Below are 17,575 nucleotides of genomic sequence, written 5' to 3'. Positions count from 1 at the left end.
CACACACCACACACACTTTAAAATTAAGACATGAACAGTAATTCAGTAGCATCTCATTTTATTTTTAGACTAGAGTGTAGAAAATATGGTTATAAGACTTCTTATTTTCCGCTTATGTGGAAAGGATATAGAGCTGGCAGTATAAAGAGACAATGCGTGGCTATTGCACTCTGTTTGGACAATAGCTGCATAAGTTTTTGATCATTGTGACATGACATAATGCAATAACGTGGTTCTGCTATTAAATAAGACACATCGGTGCTATAGGATAAAACATCGGAGTATCAAACCCCCTCTGGAAACCTCGTGAACACGACAGCCAGAGAATAATAGACTACACGTCTACATAGGCAGGAGGTATAGAAGCGACTTCGCAAATATATAGACAAAATATATACAAAAGGATGTGTACAAAACATCTATAAATCTCTTACATACAAAAATATCTTAATATATCTTAAAAAAGAGCGTTTGATATAGAATTTTATAGAATAAATCCGTGACTTGGAAGCATTTTTTCTGAAGTCAGTGTCTGAGAGAGAGTTGGTGCTGCTGTGATGGGGTTGGCATAGAGAGTTTTTAATGTGCTGAGAGCGTGAATCGCTTTAGGGTCATTTTCTTTTGTTTTTGTTTTGTTTGTTTGTTTGTTTTTTATCAAGGGGACACACAGAAAGTTTGGATTCCCACGCTGCATGTGGGAGACCCGTCTTCCTTTAATCCTTTGGCGCTGATCTCCGGCCTGATATTCAGTTAAGGCTCCGGGACCCTGCTGAGTCTGTCAGGTGGACTGGGGAGGACCATCTTGTTCTTCTCCTCCTCGGGACCATCCCAAGCCCAGGAGAGCAATAAAGTGAGCTGATCCATATTTCTGCGAGGAGGAGGAGAAACGGGAAGTTAGGTTTGTCGGGAGTTAAATGACGATGGTGCCTAGAACGAGCGTGGTGACGTGTGCGCTTACCTCGCACGGATGCTCTTCAGAACCAGTTTGTGAAGTCCAGCAGCTCCTGCTCCTCCGGACTTAGGGGGTCATATGAGCCCTCGTCGGATGAGTAGGAGGACACGGGGGAGCCTGCCATGGAGTTCATGTCCGCGGAGTATCCCTGCGACATGCCGGGCGACAGCACGCCCGCCTGGAACGCCGCGCTCACGGCGTCGTGCTCGTCCAGCAGCTGCTGCAGCGCGCGGATGTACTCCACGGCGGAGCGCAGTGTCTCCACTTTGCTCATCTTCTTGTTGGCGGCGCCGTTTGGCACGTGCTCCCGCAGCGTGGCGAAGCCGTTGTTGACCAGCTTCACGCGGTTGCGCTCGCGCTCGTTCCTGCGCGCCACCGCGTGCGGCTGCTGCTGCGGCAGGCTGTAGCCGAAACCCGCGAAGTTCAACCGCCGCTTGCAGCGCAGCAGCTCCGGGGAGGAGGAGCGCGGACGCTTCGGTTGCTTGCTCGCGGACTTCCCGCCGCCGCTCGCGCTCAGCTGGACGCTCTGCGCGGAGAAGAAGCACGCGGGCGGCATCAGCTGCTGCTGCTGACTCGCGTTAATTTCCATTTTGGTCGTGAGGTCCGTATGCGCGTGTGGGAAAAACCCCAGAAGTTTTAGAGAATCGCAGAGATTCCGGGAGCGCGTCCCGCTCGTGCCGTTCACGTGCTGTGGCCGCTGGTCGCGCACTTGCTCCAGTGTGGAGGGGGGGTGCTACTATTGGTTAGGGGGGCAGTCCCAGCTCCGCTGATGCTGCCTCGCGCTCCTCAAAGCTGCTCTGAGCTCTCGGAGAAAGACGCCACTGCTTTTCAACACGGCTGGCTGAGGGGCTGGCCACGCCCTCTGGTCGCGTGGATACACCTTGGGCTCCTGCCCCGGTACCGGTGAGCCGCGCGCCTGACGCGTGCCACTTGAAGCACTAAACAAACAGTGAGAGGAGAGGGTTTTTTTTACGAGATGGTGAAACAGACTCATAGAAGTCCACACCGAACTCAATCTGACGCATTTCCAGGTGGATAGTCACGCGTTTTGTTTTGGGTTTGTTTTTTTTTACAGGTCAGCCAAAATAAAGAAGACCGAGAGAAAACACAAACTGTGCATAAAATCTATTCACAAAGTGAAGTGTGCGACGTTCTCTCTGCCCGATCCTGATTCTGGTCCCTGTCTGTGCCATTTCTTTACACACAGCCGCTCGTTTGCGGGACTTTGTAAAATGTTCCACTTTGCGCGCATCATCGGCCGCACAAGCGGAACGAGGAGGCGCAAATCCTCGGTCTGTGCGCGTAACTGGACTCTCTATGCGGCACTAAGAGGTGCACAACAAGAAAACATGCACAAACTCCAACACGCTCTCTCGCGTCTTTGCGCATGCACGCACAACTTTGTGAACTAAACAGAATTAGGATTGATTTGGGGTTCAGTTTTTGCGGGTGAACTTCTTGCGTGTGTGTGCGCGCACTCTTTTCTCTTCCCCCTTATTCTGGGCACCCGTGCACGCGCGCCTTGAGCGGATTGCCATAAATAGTTCAAATTTTCTGTGGCATTCACATTCAGGCACACACACACAGATACACGCACGCACACACACACACACACACACACACACACACACACACACACACACACACACACCACCTCCACTTTCTCCTTCAAAGCCCAGCCGGAGAGTTTAGAAAAGAGGCGTGGGTCCTATTCAGCGTCCCCCCTGCGCCCCTCCGCCCTGCCTGATCTTTCTGAAACATATATCCACGGTGTTAGTGGGCTTCCACAGTCCAATTAGCGTTTTGTGAGGACTCTCTCTCTCTCTCTCTCTCTCCCTCTCTCTCTCCGCTGCTGGTGCTGCTCGTAGTCCAGAGGCTGGGAGGGCACTCACTTTACTCGAGGGGCCTTCCACTCAAAGCTGGGTGTAATAATTAATATGACATCTGTCTACCCGAGTTCCCTCTTTAACCACTTTCTGTATTTTTCCCTCTTTTCTTTGGTGTTGGTGTGTGCGTGTGTGTGTGTGTGTGTGGGGGGGGGGGGGGGGGGGGGGGGGTGCGAAGGATTATCTCTCAGTTTGTTTTGTGGCAGGCTCAGTCACCCAGAAAGACCGATAAACACGTCAGCTCTACAAAAATAAATGTAATTTATCATAGTATCATATCATTTATTTTTGTTTTTTGTTTGTTTGTTTGTTTTTTACACTGAAATATAATTATGGCTGACAAAGTCGTCGTTTATTGCTTTACAGGTAAAGTTGTAATTGACCGGCGCCCTCTAGAGGACAGCAGTGGACGTTATCACCGAGAAGTAAATCCTCCCATCCTGCCCTGTTTCAGATTGATAGATAGATTCCACAAGAGAAATTGTTGTGTTAAATAAGCAACACTGTTAAAATAAAAATAAAAAAAAACAAACCCGAATTTAGTTAAAAGGACTGACACTGTGTAAGAGAGAAGTGCAAATTGCATTAATGAATAATATGTGGACTATGATCTAAGAACATCTGCAAGTTTAAATAACTTTTTTTCTAATTTTAGCTTATGTTTATGTGTAATAGCTAGTTTTCTTCACTTTGAGTGTTCGTTTTGGTGCTTTTCACGCTTTAATATGTTTTAATATCGTGTTTGTTTGCAAAATGTTTAAATTAATAAGATAACGATGAGATTTACTTTGTTTTTTCACCAATTTGGGGAAGATTCAATAGATCACCAGGTGCATGGTCTGGGTACATAATGTAATTTTCTTTGCTGTTATGGGGGCCCAGCAAAGAAAGAACAGAGGCAAGAACGAAAATCAAACTATTTGAAAGTATGTACTTACGCTCATTGACCGCCAGGTGTCAATATTTCACAGCGTATTAACGGACAAACTTAAACTAGCTAAGTTTTAAAAGCTCTCTTTCTACAAACATACACACGTGCGTACATGTTTTCACTACTACTACTAATATATATATATATGGAAACAGGAACACGACCAGGCAGATCAGTGCTTTGGTTTGCGGATCACCTTTTCTGTCTCTGCTACGATCCCGTAGATATTAGGTCACGTGGTTTTGTTTACTAGGAGGAGGCGGTGAGCGCGTGAATGAGGTAGCCAGAGCAGTATCGGTAAATCAGCGGCCGTAAAGGGAATACAAAGGCTATCAGCTATGCGCTCTCTGAACTATGTTCACCGGGTTAGCTTAGACTTCACAGGGACTCTGTTTCCTCACGCCATCTGTCTGGGAGACGCAGACAACGATTCGGTACGGAAGCTAAGCTAACTTTTGTTTATTATTGTTATCGTTAATGTTTGTTTTGTCTTCTCAGACCTCTTGAATGCATACTTTTAAATGTTTAAATTAAATTCTAAATATATTTAGTAATATATTTATTCATGGTTTGATAACTAGACTTTTTGCAGTCTGTTCTTATTATAATAAGTCTTGAGTCACCGCTCATTTCTTTCTCCGTCTTGCTTTCAAAGAGGAAGAACTTTTTATACTTATAATTTTTTCAAGTTCTCCTGGGTTGTTCGGACACTGGCTGCTTTTTTTTTTTTTTTTTTTTTAACTTATTTTCAGTTGAGTGCTGTTTGCTTTCTGATCTTTTTCATTTTTAGCTGACTGAAAAAACAATTAAAAAAGGCACCACACTAAAGGGATGAATCAGTGCTGTGTCTGCACATGACAACTTATGGTTTCAGCCAGTGTCGTGCTAGAGAAGTCACATTTTGATCCATTATTGCTGATGTGTGCCAAATTACCTGGAAAACATCTGATTGGCAGTGGCTCTGTTTATCAGCATGACAGTGATTCCAAACACAAACACATCTATTCCCCATTTTCCTAGCAAAATATAATGATGTTTTGTCTCACAATTAATGACTTTTTAGCTTCTCATTTTAGAATTTGTCTTGATCAAAAAGAGTAAAACTATTTTTTTTATGACCTGTGTTACCTGATTGTTCAACTGCTCCACTAACACGGCTGTCTCCCATCTCTGCAGCTGAACGAGCTGGTCGTAGGAGACACCAATGGAAAGCTGCTTGTTTACAAGAACGATGACTCCAAACCTTGGATCACGAGGTCCTGCGTGGGCATGGTCAGTGCAGGTGCTAGAAAAATCCTTTTGTGTCATGTGATCTGTGGCTCATGTGGTGTGTTGTGCTTTCCCAGCTGACCTGCGTTGCTGTTGGAGATGTGTGCAACAAAGGAAAGGTGAGCACAGAGAAGTCAGAAGCTACTTATTGTCTTAAAGTTTAGGATTTGATGTGACGGCGTGTTTTTATTTTTTCTGTGTGTCAGAACTTTGTGGTTGCCGTGGGCGCAGAGGGCTGGTTTCACCTCTTCGACCTCACAGCTGCCGCCGCGAGCAAGGCAGACTCATCCAGCCAGCACGAGTTTCAGTCACCTGATGACCAGAAGCCCTTCCTCACCCAGCACATTCCCGCCAACACCAAAGTCATCCTCATCAGTGATATTGGTAAATTCTGGCTAAATTCTTCTGTGATAAATATGGATTTTTGTGATTTTTGAGTGCAGCGTGTGCGTGTCTGCAGATGGAGATGGGCGCTGCGAGCTGGTGGTGGGATATACAGACCGAGTGGTGCGAGCCTTTCGCTGGGAGGAGCCGTCTGACAGCTCTGATGCAGGGCCTGGTCAGCTGATTCTGTTGAAGAAATGGCTTCTGGAGGGACAGGTGAGCTCAGGTGTTGTTTCTTACCAGCATGTGAAATCACTAAACTTGATTTGATGCGGGGTGTATTTTCTTGGCACACTTTGGACCCCGTTGTACAAACTGAGCATCATTTAAACCCCACGGTCTACCCGAGTGTTGTTCCAGACCACGTCTATCCCTTGGATCACAGTGTACACATCTCCTCGTGTACTCTGTACTTCACAGGCTGTCATCAGATCTCAGTACAATAGAGCACCTTTGGGATATGGTGCAGAGGGAGATTTGCGTCATGGATGTGCAGCCAACAAATCTGCAGCTACTGTGTGATCTTATCATGTCAGTATGGACCAAAATCTCTGAGGAATGTTTCCAGGACCTTTTTAAATCTGTTCCACAAAGAATTAAAGCACTTCTGAACGCAAAAGAGGGTGCAGTCTAGTGCCAGTAAGGTGCACCTTATAAATCAACTACTTTATATTTTCTCAGCAAACTTTAATGAAAACTTTCACCACTAGGTGGCAGCATTTTACCAAATTATTTTAGCGTAGTCCAGTAGTGTATTACCACTATGAAAACGTCAAAATAACTGAATATTTCGATGGCTGCACAGTCTGTCATCTTCTTCCTACCAGAACAAACCAGTTAAGTGGAAAAGCAGCATGAGTGCAGTACAAATCCTGAGGAGACGCTAACATAACACAATATGCAAACACAAACTGCACACTCAGATCGGCTTGACGCGACTCATTTTCCATTAAAAATCGAGTACCACCTAATGTGCGTGGGGTCTTTTTAGCAATGTGTCCAAGCGTCCCATGACATAGATAGTGTGTGACATGAACGCTACAACAAGGCAGCGATATACCTGCTGCTCGGTCTGTGGCTTTTTGGCGAGACTCGGGGACCACATCGTTGTTTTTTGTGAACGTTTCCCCCGTTGCCGGGTTTCAAAAACGGCAGTTTTGATTTTTGTGAAGGAGACACCTTCTTTACTCATCGAGTGATCCCACTGGCCAGCCAATTGGTGGAGTGCAGTCTGTTGACGTCACATTTTGGCCTTGGATCGTTTGGAACCTCGGTTGAGCAGGTACTAAAAAAAGTACCTGGTACAGGTGCAATGACCTGACAGAAAACCCATAAAACCATGGCGAGCTGACCCTAGTAGGTACTAGAGCTGGGCGATATATCGAGTTTTTAAAAAATATCGATATATTTTTATACGAGATATAAGATGTGACAATATCCTTTATATCGATATAGTCTATGTTACGTTATAACTATACTTGTGGAGCCGCAAGTTTGCCTCTCTTTCGTCCACTTTTGTCTTTATGCAACATTACTCGGCCTCGCCCCTCCTTCCCCATCGCTTCACCTGCAGGAAGCGACAAGATGGACACGGCAAATCTCCGTTAACGAGTTACTGCGCATTGCCCCGTGCGTGGGGTGGGGCTGGACGCCGTCAACGTGTTAGCTAGCTAACCACGCTAACGAGCTAACCACGCTAACGCCATGCAGCCCAGAGGCGCTGCACAGCCTAAAATCCTTTCATTTTCTCAAAAGTTGACAGCGCGCCTTATGTATGAATTCTGGTTGTGCTTGATGGCCGCGAACCGATTTTATGTGGTACACAGCGCTCAGCAATCTGTCAAAAAATGTTTTAATACGACTTTGGTAAGCTACGGTGCTGCACCGGTTGATGGATTGTCAGAGCATTACGGCGACCGAGGAGCCTCGCGGAGTGATACGTACTGTGCTTCAACGTAATATTACCCTACTGTGTATAAGGACCATAAATGGCACCTGTTAAGAGACGTGGTTACGAAGAGGATTTCAAACTCAATGCTGTCAGTCACACAGTAGAAGTTGGGAACGGAGCAGCTGTGAAATCTGTCTTTGTTACTATGCTCTGCGTCTTTTAGTTTACATTTTGACTGCACAATTGTGAGCTTTTTGTTATGCACAAAAACAACATTGTTTTCTTTTATTTATGCAACATTATTATTTAATAAATGCTCATAATTTATTTTTGAGTAAATTTTATGTACATCTATGCTCTATGTTAATAAACGTGCCTGTGTGACATCTGGGACACAGCTTTGACTAAGAACTCTCTTTTTGTTCTTACTTTATGGCTTAAAAAATATCGAGATATATATCTTATATCGCCGTCCAGGTAAAAAATATCGAGATATGAATTTTGGGTCATATCGCCCAGCTCTAGTAGGTACTGATAGAAAAGGGCGTTTGGGCACTCAAGGCCCCCCATAGATGAGACCTAGCTGAATAAATAATCAGGTATTGGCTGTTCTGCAGGTGGACAGTCTGTCAGTGAACCCGGGTCCAGAGGGGTTACCTGAGCTGATGGTGTCTCAGCCAGGCTGCGGCTACGCCATCCTGCTCTGCTCCTGGACGCAACAGGACTCCTCCGACTCTGGCGACGACACCCCCACCACGCCTGGAAGGTAGACGCCTCCTCCATTATAATGTGAGTGTCGGTTAAAGTGATTGATGGACTGGATTAATTTAGCGTGATTTCCCTCCTCACAGCGAGGGGCCCTCCAGAGATGTAGTTCTCCATCTGACCACCGGGCGGATACACAACAAGAACGTTTCCACTCACCTCATCGGCAGCATTAGCAAAGGTAGACGCTCTTACCAGCCGACTCGTTTTACACTCGCACCTACGCTTGTTTACTGGGTCGCTGATGAGGTAAATAATGTGGGGACAGCAGGCGTGTGCAGGTAAACCCGGGCCCTGTCGCTCACCTGGAAACACTCTTAAACTGCAGCTGAGTCTCGTCTCAGTGGGTTTCTTTAGGTGTGTTGTAATTGTACAATTTCTATAAGTCTCCTCTTCTCATCATCCTGCTGAGATGCAGAAACACAGATGATGCAAATGATTTCCTCTCATACTGCGATCGGTGTGACAGTAAAAACATATAAAAGTGCATTTGATATGGTTTTAAAAAACTCGCAAAAAATGGCTGAATGCATTTTAATAGAAGAATTCAGTTTTTTTGTGTGTGTGTTTATTTGTTTTTTTACAGGATCCAAGGAAGAGTCGTCAACGTGTGGACTGTTTGCTCTCTGTACTTTAGATGGTAAGATGGGAATTTTAAACACTTAAAATTCTCATCTCCACATCTCTGTGGAGAAGTCTGTGCTTTTCTATCAACTAGAACAAGCTGGTTAAGCAGGAGAAAGAGTTTTTTAATTTCTTTGCTAAAATGCATATGACAGTGACAGTCTGTACACAACAGCAGTCTTTAGTCGTGTTGATTTATTTTTGACCATTTTTAAGGCCGACCTGTTTTCTGCCTCCTCGTGTCACAGGGACGCTGAAGCTGATGAACAGTTCTGAGCAGTTGTTGTGGTCGGTGCAGGTGGATCATCAGCTGTTTGCCCTGCAGAAGCTCGACGTCACAGTGAGTCTCTGCGACAGGCCGACACTCGTGGACGCTTTCAACTTTTAGCAAATATAAACCTGTTGTTTGTTTTTGTTTTTTTCGTTTCCAGTGAAAAACAGATGTTTTGCTAACTCGTCTGTTTTTAATGTTCTTACGTGTGTTATTAGAAATTGTTGGAGCTGATGGGACTCATTTAACTAACATTTAACTTAAAATGCAGATAAAGCTGGCAGAAAGTCAGACGTAACAACAGCACAGAGAAGCCATTTAGTTTTCAAAATAAAACCCCCCCGTGTAGGCTACACGTGACATTGCAGTCATGCAGCCGCTGTTGAGAAAGTCTCTCTGTTCTTCTCGGCACTCATGGGTATTTCAAGTTAGTCACTTTAGTTTATACTATACCAGTTTGATCTCCATTAAGCCACCACAGCAAGAACAACACCCGACCAAATTCAGATTTTTACCCTTTACCCTGCTCACTTAAAAACTTTTACCAGACAACTGTTTCCTGTTCGGTTATTTTCCTCATGTAATGAACAGCCTGACTGGTGTATCATCAGCAGGTACAGGTCATGTATGGAAACACTCTGGAAGTACTTTTCATTTCCCATCTTGTCTTATACTAAAAACTAGAGGAGTTAAGGACTTCACTGAAAGTTTCAGATGCATGAATTTGAGTGACTTTGTGGCATTTCCTCCATAATTACCTAAAAATCACATGCAGGCTGGTCTAATTAGTCCCAGTTTAGTTTGTTGTCCATCGGCTACTCGATTACATGCTGAATTAATTCAGAAATGTGTGTTTGCCTTCGTGTGTGCGCTCAGCTATGCAGCAACCCTGTGTGCGTCTGTGTTTGTGTCTTCTTCCAGGGGGACGGCAGAGAGGAGGTGGTGGCGTGTGCTTGGGACGGTCAAACCTACATCATCGACCACAATCGGACCGTGGTGAGGTTCCAGTTCGATGAGAATGTCAACGCCTTCTGTGCAGGTGAGGGACATCACACCGCCTCCTCCTTGTTTTTGCTCCGCCGTCGTTTTTCTGTGACAGTCACGACACTCGTCAAGTTTTCGGCTAATGCGACGACGCGCCACCGGAACTTTCCAACAGTAGATCTAAATCTGCAGCTTTGTCCAACTTATAATGCGAGTTTCAGCTCACTGTTGAATGTGACACACTTAAAAACAAGCTGCTGGGGCGTTTTTGGCTTTCACGTTAACTCACACATCAGCTCAGTATTGATGGTGAGTTTAAGGCAAAGAGAATAAATAATAAACAGACATGTGTATGCTCAGATCTGTGCTCTATAAATCATTTACACATGTTTGCAGGTAAATCCACCCGGAGTCCTCTAATCCACTGGATTAGCAGACTTGCTGAACATCCATAAATCTGTTGATTCTGCTTAATGTGTCTCTGAGCCTCTCGCAGCGGAGCTTTCAGCAGCTGAAGACACAGATATTTCCCTCAGGCTGTCCACACAGCTCCAGATTAATGCAGATGAAACCATTTTTCACTTGAGGTTCTGACTGTTTGAGGAGAAGGTGTTTGGAATATTTTCCACTGTTTTCCTCTCTCAGCAGGAAATGATCTGCTTTACACCTCTGGATTTGAGGTTAAGGTACCTAAATGTTTGACAACACCTCAGCTACAACTCCTCCCAGGCTCTAGCTTCAAACTCCTTTTAGTTCATGGGCCACAAACATGTGCGTACTGGGCCAGAGCCAAGATAACAACAAGCTAAGATAACAAGCTAAAACCGTGAGCTCAGGTGAAGGACAGCTCTTTACCCCACACCCTTAATAATAACCAGAAAACTGAAGGTTCTCAAATTAAATGACTGCATTGTCATCAGTATATCTCAGCTTTCCCACACGTTACATTACATTTTGCAGGTTAGTGGAAAATCATTTTTGTAGCTAAGCGACGATGATATTTAATACACTAACAATTCCAACAAGATCTGGTAATCCTCTGGACTTTTCATATATTTTCACTCCCGTGGCCTCACTGCAGTTTTCGTGCTCTCTACAACCTGATTTCTTACCTTAGTCCAGGCGTTTGTAACCTCAAACAAAGGTGGAATTTCAAACCTGCACCACCAGATGGCAGCATAGAACTTTAGCCTCGCCTTGCTTTGAGCTCTTCCTCCTCTCCTCTCTCTGTCTTTCTTATCTGTGCTGTAAGATCTCTCTGCAGTGTTTGGACAGTTAATCTGAGGCGCCTAGTGTGACATGTGCGGTTTTAAGTGGATTAAAGAAAGAGACAAAAGACTCGTGAGATCTCTGATTCCAGCCATGTTTGCTGCTTTCCACCTGCTGAGTTTAAATGAGGTGTTCAGGCCTCACTCCCCTTTGCTCTCAGCTCCTCAGACAGATCAGACTTGTTGTGTGGAGGCTAGAGTAGCCCAGCAGCGGAGGATTGCTGATCTGTTTATTTGTATTCACATAACACGGTCCCTCATATCACTGCCACCACCTGTTGAGTAAAAACTGTGTGTAAGATTCTCAGGTTTTCTCTGGTTGCAGGTCAGTACACATGTAAGGAGGGAAAAAACGGCCCCTGCCTCGTCTATGTCAGCTTCAACCACAAAATCTACATCTACTGGAAGGTGGAGCTGGAGCGCATGGAATCCACCAACCTGCTGCGAGTGCTGGAGGAAAAGCCCGGCTTTAAAAGCCACCTGAAGATACTGGGAGTCGGTAAGTATGTCGGCAGCTCAGCGTTCGGAGTCAAGCACACAACCTCCTCAGTTTGAGGGTGAATAAGAGCCCAACTGGGGCTCTGATCTGAATACTGATGAGGAGGAAGGAAGAAAATGACCCCACCATTACAGACTTTACAACTAACAAGGCTCTGCCAGCAAGTTCTTACTCTTCTTTAAAGAAACAGTTTGCAGCACAGTCTCTGCAAGGATTCCTATTGATCACCAAACAAATATAACTAGGATATTGTAAACTGGTTAGATGTAACGTTTGGTATTAATTGAGTGTTAATTCAAGTCTTGTGGCTTTTTCTACACGTAGCTGTCTTTCCCGCCCCCTAGTATCAGTTTATGCTCTCCTCCTGCAGGCACACACTTTAGCTGCTTCTGGCTGTATTATAAAAACTGGTTGTTTATTACCCAGCCTTTCCCTTTGACTGCTCGCTTTACATACAGTGTGTGAATGTGTGTGTGAATGGGTGGATGACTGGATATGTAAAGCGCTTTGGGGTCCTTAGGGACTAGTAAAGCGCTATATAAATACAGGCCATTTACAGGCCATTTACATGCAAATATAGCTGAAATTAAAGAACAGTTACCATCTACAGAGTATGTGGTTAAAATGTGATGTATGCATCTGAGTTTTTTTCTGCCCAGTGTTCTCCATTAGAGGCCTCAAGTTGGTGCAGAGTACACAATCACGGTGCAAAATACTGTAAATATGGGGAGAAGTAAATGACTGTGGTCCTGCTTGCGCTTCCAGTCGTCTTCCTTATCTGTTGTGTTGCCTTCAAGCTCAGAGACTCTTCCACTCTAACCTCGCTGCGAGGGGTCAGAACAGGACTTCATGCTAAGCAGCTGCTGGTGGCAACTTTATATTCAGCCGATACATCAGAGAGTATCAACCTTCTCCTTTTTACCCGTTCGGGATATAGGAGAAACTCTTCTCTCTACATCCGAATGTAAACACACGCTCTGAGTCCTCCGAGCTGAAAAGACTCAAGTATTTTTAGAGCGGTGGACTCCAAGAGCCCACAGATGATCCTCCTCTTTCTGAAAAAGGGTCTTTGTGCATTTCCATGTCATCCTCCTGCCAAATGTGATGCTTAACTCGATTCAGGTTAATCATTTGTGGATGCACGCAGTGGTTATTTATTTCCTGTTAATTTCCTTTGTCAAAGGCCTTTTGCTATTAGAACATAAATCTAGTCACTGAGCTTCGTGTCAGGGAGGAGGGAAGTGATTAAATCACAGCTGAGCTCATGCTGGTTGGTCTGCATGGATGACCAACCTGTCAAAAGCTTCACGTCAGAAATCTCTGTAAGAGCTTTACTACAGTGTCACGACTGCAGGTGAAAACGCACATTCCAGTTTATTTTTTATCAGTGGTTTTGTTAGCAGTGCTTCCTGCTGCCTGTGTTAATAATTCAGCCTCTGGGCCTGTGGTCTTTCTTTTGACTGATTTCACAACAGTTGCCAAACCCACTGTGGAAAATGTGTGATGTGAAGAATGAAGAAGGAAGGACTCATTATTAGTGTAAAAATGTGCCTTTAATCGTTGCTGTCCATCTGCCATCTACAATTTCCAGTAGTTTGAAGGAAAGAAGGTAAACTGTTCTGTAGGTGTCGATGGTTTTAGCTGCCTCACCCTGACCTCCTTGAAATGTCAGCAGCAGCTCTGAGGCGCTCCCCTGCTGCTTTTTCACCATAATAAGCTCCCTTTAGCCAAGCGCTGATTATGAGTTTGCCAGTTCTCCATCACAAAGAGGGGAAGGTTTCTAAATCAGCTGCTCCTACGTGGTCATTTTCAAATTTGTGACGGACGAGTTCAAACATCAGCTTGTAAAGTGTCAGCTATGTTTGCTGAGCGGTGCAAGGTAAGCGGCGCACACCTGACATCAAAGTAGAGATGAAGGTGGGAGGCTGACTGTGAAGTTAGGTGTTTGTGCCAACAAAAAGTCATATTTATCCAGTGTGCAGTTCAGGACTAAATATAGCTGCTCATTGATGTATTAACTCACTTAATCTGCAGCTGTTTCCCAGAAGGTTCTGAAATTTAGGGGCAGATACTCCCAACAATAGTGTCTGATAGTCACACACAGAATACCTCAGCACAGTGCCGTCTCTTAAAGATTCACTGGGATTTAAAAAAAATTCCTTTTACGATGTAGTGTGACCGTTTCCAGGACTTTTTCAATGATGCGCAACCAACAACAAAGTCGTCGGCCTACAGGGAACCAACATAAGTGATCTGAAATAAATACAATGAGTGGATGCTTAAGACCTCTTTCAAATCTGATTTCTATTTCTTTCGCAATCGAGGCCTGGAGGGCAGTGCAATGCATTGGAGGGAAAGCTGAAATAGCATCTACTTTCACCCCAGTTAACAGCCTGGATTCAATATGAAGGGTATTTTTTCTTCTGGAGACAGATAACAGACTATGTAAACAACTGTATTAAAAATGTTAAGTACTCTGACATTTAAAAGCATGCTGTGTAAATTTTCAGTGGGTGTTGCGGGATTAGTGATCCTAAACTGGGACAGACCTGAGAGAGGGAATTGAGATCACAGAAAGTATGTGAGAGGACAATTGGAATAATGATTTGTACCTATTTAGAGCACTGCAGCTTAAAATCCTGCACTCAAATTCAATGCTATGACTTCACCTTCATATCCTATGTGTAAAAGAAATACTGGAAGCATTACACACTGGAAAATATTAAGGATCATTTTAAAAAGTGCAGAAGATCTTAGTCACGTCTCCTTGTTCTCCCAAGTATTTACATCTATACTTACAATTCTGGTATTCGATGGCAAATGCCAATCAGGCTCAATGGTGCCGGGCAGCGAGCACAGCGCCCACTGATTGTTTGGTCAGACATTCACACTTGTGGCCTTGTGGAGGTTATATTCTAGCCCTGACAGTACTCATCCTATTCTTTGTTGCACAAAGGAGCAGCTACCTGTCCTGCTGATGTGTTAAGGCCTTCTACGGCCCTGTAAAGACTGTTTAGACTCTTGAGACTGTGCTGTAACACTGACTCTAGCCAAATGCAAAACTACTTAATGAATGTAATACTTCTCGGAGAAGTCAGAAATGAATCAGGAATAAATAATAATCAACCACTAAAACTAATTCTTCTGTTTAGGAAAACTAATGCAATTTAGCATCTTAGTGTCTCCAAAAACAATAATGTGCTGGTTTGATTAGTAGGTTTATATTTGAAAGTCTGCCAAATAATAACACAAATTAAAGGTTTAAAGCAAATATTCTTGAGTATAAACTAAAATATTTGCATTATGAATGTAATGTGCACAATGATTGATTATTACTTCCACAAAAAGGCTGAAATTTAGTTTGTTTGTTTTTTAGCCTTTTTCCCATTGTAAGACTTCTTACGATTACCCGATAGGAGATACAAGCTAAAAATTTTTCCATTTGAGCTTGAAACAGTCGATATGATCTGCGCCTTTGTTTGTGTAAATTCCTGTTTAATCCCGATGACATCAACAGGTTGTGAAAGGCTGCGAGCTGTGATTGGTCGATCTCCAACATGTAATCAGTCACGGCCATAATGTATGGCTTTCCTAATTGTGTAATCTGACGAACGTTTGTGGAGTAATTTCCTGTGAAGTCATGTTAATCTGGTCACATGTCAGTACTCCGGTTTCAGCGGTAACCGTCACATTGCGTTATGCCTCCACAGATGCTGATGATCCGGCCGCAGTGCGAGCCCTGGTGGCAGATGTTCTCTACAAAGATGCGCAAACGTAGCTCGGTGACATGCATCACCACGCTGCCTTCTCTGTTTTCCCCCTGACTGTAAATACTCTGTAAATAAACACTGACAGACCGTCTTCTGTGCTGCTGCTCTTGTTACTTGTGCTCCCAGCAGATAGATGTTGGGGTTTGGGTTCCTGATCGGCTCGCCACTGGCTGTTATCTCAGACCTGCATGCTGCCTCTGTCATTGGTATTCTGTCCACCCAGGTTGCTTTTACAAGGCGGGCAGAGGATGAGAGCAATGAGACATAATGCAGGGGAAATGCTGCACTGTTTAACCTGCTGTTTTCACCGGTGACTGTGGATCTGGGAGCAAGGGGAGGGCAGGGGATTAGCAGAAGCTTTATGTGGCCGTCAGTCAGTGGTGACAAGCGGCTGAAAAGAGCTCCCCAATCAAACAGCAGTGCCTTCCTATTATTCATTCCCTGTAGTGTCTGAGAAAATTCTCCTATCCAGTGTATCATCTCATACATGAAGCGCTTCTGATTATGCATAACACGATTACTTCATGAGGACATTTGACTAGCAGTGAGTGAGTAGTGTTGAAGTGATGATGGGAAGGACTGGGGGAATCTCCCACTGTTCCCAATGGGAGGATCCTATTACCACCTGTGTCGACTGCCTCTGTCTTTCCCATGCAATATTAATAAGATGAGCATGTGGCTCAGGTGTCCTGGTAGCCTCTTATCTCTCCTGCCCTTTAGAGACCTACAAAAAGAAGGCTTTCCTTTGAGGCCAAGTCCATGAACTCTTTTTCTTAGTCTTGTTTTGTTTGCATCCCATCTAAGAAAAATCCAGCAGTTATAATTTCTTCTTAATCCACTCTTAAAAAGGAAAAGAAATGATCACACTGTGAGGTAGCATGACATAAGCAGCATGGAAGGTGATAGGAAGACAGCATCTGCAGACTGTTCAAGTTTCTTTTAAGTGTTCTTTATTTTCTGGCGTTGCCTTTCAACAATTATTTCACAAAAACATAAGAACCTCTCAGTCAAAATCCCACCTGCTTTATATAGAATTCCACTCACACCTGGATCTCATTAACCTCCACCATTGGGAAAACAAGGTAGACTAAATAACACAGTCTAGACAAAGAAACAGGAATAAAATCATTTTTCCACTTAACAAACTCATTCACCCAACTAAACAGTTTGAAAAGTCAATCTCTTCACTTACTCTGACTCATGGGGTTATTTTAAATGAAATAAACAATTTTACACAAAAGAAACACCCCTTCATTTGGTTACACCCAATTGACATGATCAGTGGCATCATATCCTATAAAATCAGGAAGTACTGGGGCGGCCATTCCCACATACCTGTTTTACACATAGGACCTGTTCAAAGGAACACACAATGGTAAGTATAACCAAACTACATAAACAAATGAAAGATTCAAATCAATTAATGATGAAGTGACATTTAGCTTTAAGTACATTTGCACAGATGAAATGAATATAACCAATGCTACCACAAACAGACCCGGGATAGTATGTAGAGCCAAGGTTACATGTGCTGTGTTTACATTAAAGCATTATGATAGACTATAGGATAACAGAACACAGAATAACAATATAGATATAAGTGACAAATGGCAAATGAATTCTGTCCTAGCCACTTTGTCACACACGCATATAAAGGAATGTGCAAAACAGCCCAGTGGATCATTCTGGTGGCAAGTTTGGAGGCAATTATAGCAATGTGGGACACAGAAATGCATAATCTGTTCTCTAATTGTTTGTAGGATGATGTATTCTTTGTGGGCTTTACTAAGATTTTGATGCTGAATGGAATTGAACTTATTATTATTTATTTTCCATTTAAAAAACATAAAAATGTATGCAGAAGCAAGTCTCACTGCAGTAAAAATTAATATTCTATACTTTAGTTGTTTTCCTCCTGTGGTCTGGAGACATAACAACTCTGTGGAGATGAGAGTGTGGTTGTCTGCTTCTCTGTCAGCCAAGTGACCAGTCCTCGGTGAATCCCACCTCTCCAGTTTAGCTGCAACCCTAAATGGGACGAGTGATCAAGAAGATGGATAATTTTGCCATCAATTCTTTGG

At 43.9% G+C, this 17,575-nt stretch overlaps 2 protein-coding genes across 3 annotated transcripts; one reads left to right on the top strand and one right to left on the bottom strand.

Annotated features, from left to right (window-relative positions):
- Positions 1 to 18: 18 nt before the first annotated feature.
- ascl1a (achaete-scute family bHLH transcription factor 1a) lies at positions 19 to 3,159 on the bottom strand. Its single transcript, XM_085137171.1, has 2 exons — positions 959 to 3,159; positions 19 to 868 (listed from the first exon to the last, which is right to left on the bottom strand). The coding sequence occupies exon 1, from the start codon at positions 1,539 to 1,541 to the stop codon at positions 975 to 977; it is 567 nt and encodes a 188-aa protein (XP_084993297.1). The 5' UTR covers positions 1,542 to 3,159; the 3' UTR covers positions 19 to 868; positions 959 to 974.
- Positions 3,160 to 3,945: 786 nt separating this feature from the next.
- itfg2 (integrin alpha FG-GAP repeat containing 2) lies at positions 3,946 to 16,160 on the top strand. Of its 2 annotated transcripts, XM_085137164.1 has the most exons (12): positions 3,949 to 4,203; positions 4,946 to 5,041; positions 5,116 to 5,157; positions 5,245 to 5,422; positions 5,499 to 5,638; positions 7,931 to 8,079; positions 8,165 to 8,259; positions 8,665 to 8,718; positions 8,951 to 9,042; positions 9,895 to 10,012; positions 11,551 to 11,724; positions 15,435 to 16,160. In XM_085137164.1, the coding sequence occupies exons 1-12, from the start codon at positions 4,108 to 4,110 to the stop codon at positions 15,500 to 15,502; spliced, it is 1,302 nt and encodes a 433-aa protein (XP_084993290.1). In that variant the 5' UTR covers positions 3,949 to 4,107; the 3' UTR covers positions 15,503 to 16,160. The 2 variants fall into 2 exon arrangements, with proteins under 2 accessions (XP_084993291.1, XP_084993290.1); XM_085137165.1 differs by lacking the exon at positions 8,665 to 8,718 and having other exon boundaries at positions 3,946 to 4,203.
- The last annotated feature ends 1,415 nt before the right edge of the window (positions 16,161 to 17,575 follow it).

The sequence above is a fragment of the Neolamprologus multifasciatus genome, chromosome 17, assembly GCF_963576455.1.
Source record: "Neolamprologus multifasciatus chromosome 17, fNeoMul1.2, whole genome shotgun sequence".
NCBI lineage: Eukaryota > Metazoa > Chordata > Actinopteri > Cichliformes > Cichlidae > Neolamprologus > Neolamprologus multifasciatus.
Note: the sequence above shows the minus strand (reverse complement) of the source record. Positions and strands in the feature narration are given on the sequence as shown.

Coding starts and splice junctions, on each gene's coding strand:
- itfg2 (XM_085137164.1), top strand. CDS start 4,108: ATGCGCTCTCTGAACTATGTTCACCGGGTTAGCTTAGACTTCACAGGG. Junction 5,158..5,244: donor ATGTGTGCAACAAAGGAAAG/GTGAGCACAGAG, acceptor TCTGTGTGTCAG/AACTTTGTGGTTGCCGTGGG. Junction 10,013..11,550: donor TGTCAACGCCTTCTGTGCAG/GTGAGGGACATC, acceptor CTCTGGTTGCAG/GTCAGTACACATGTAAGGAG.
- ascl1a (XM_085137171.1), bottom strand. CDS start 1,541: ATGGAAATTAACGCGAGTCAGCAGCAGCAGCTGATGCCGCCCGCGTGC.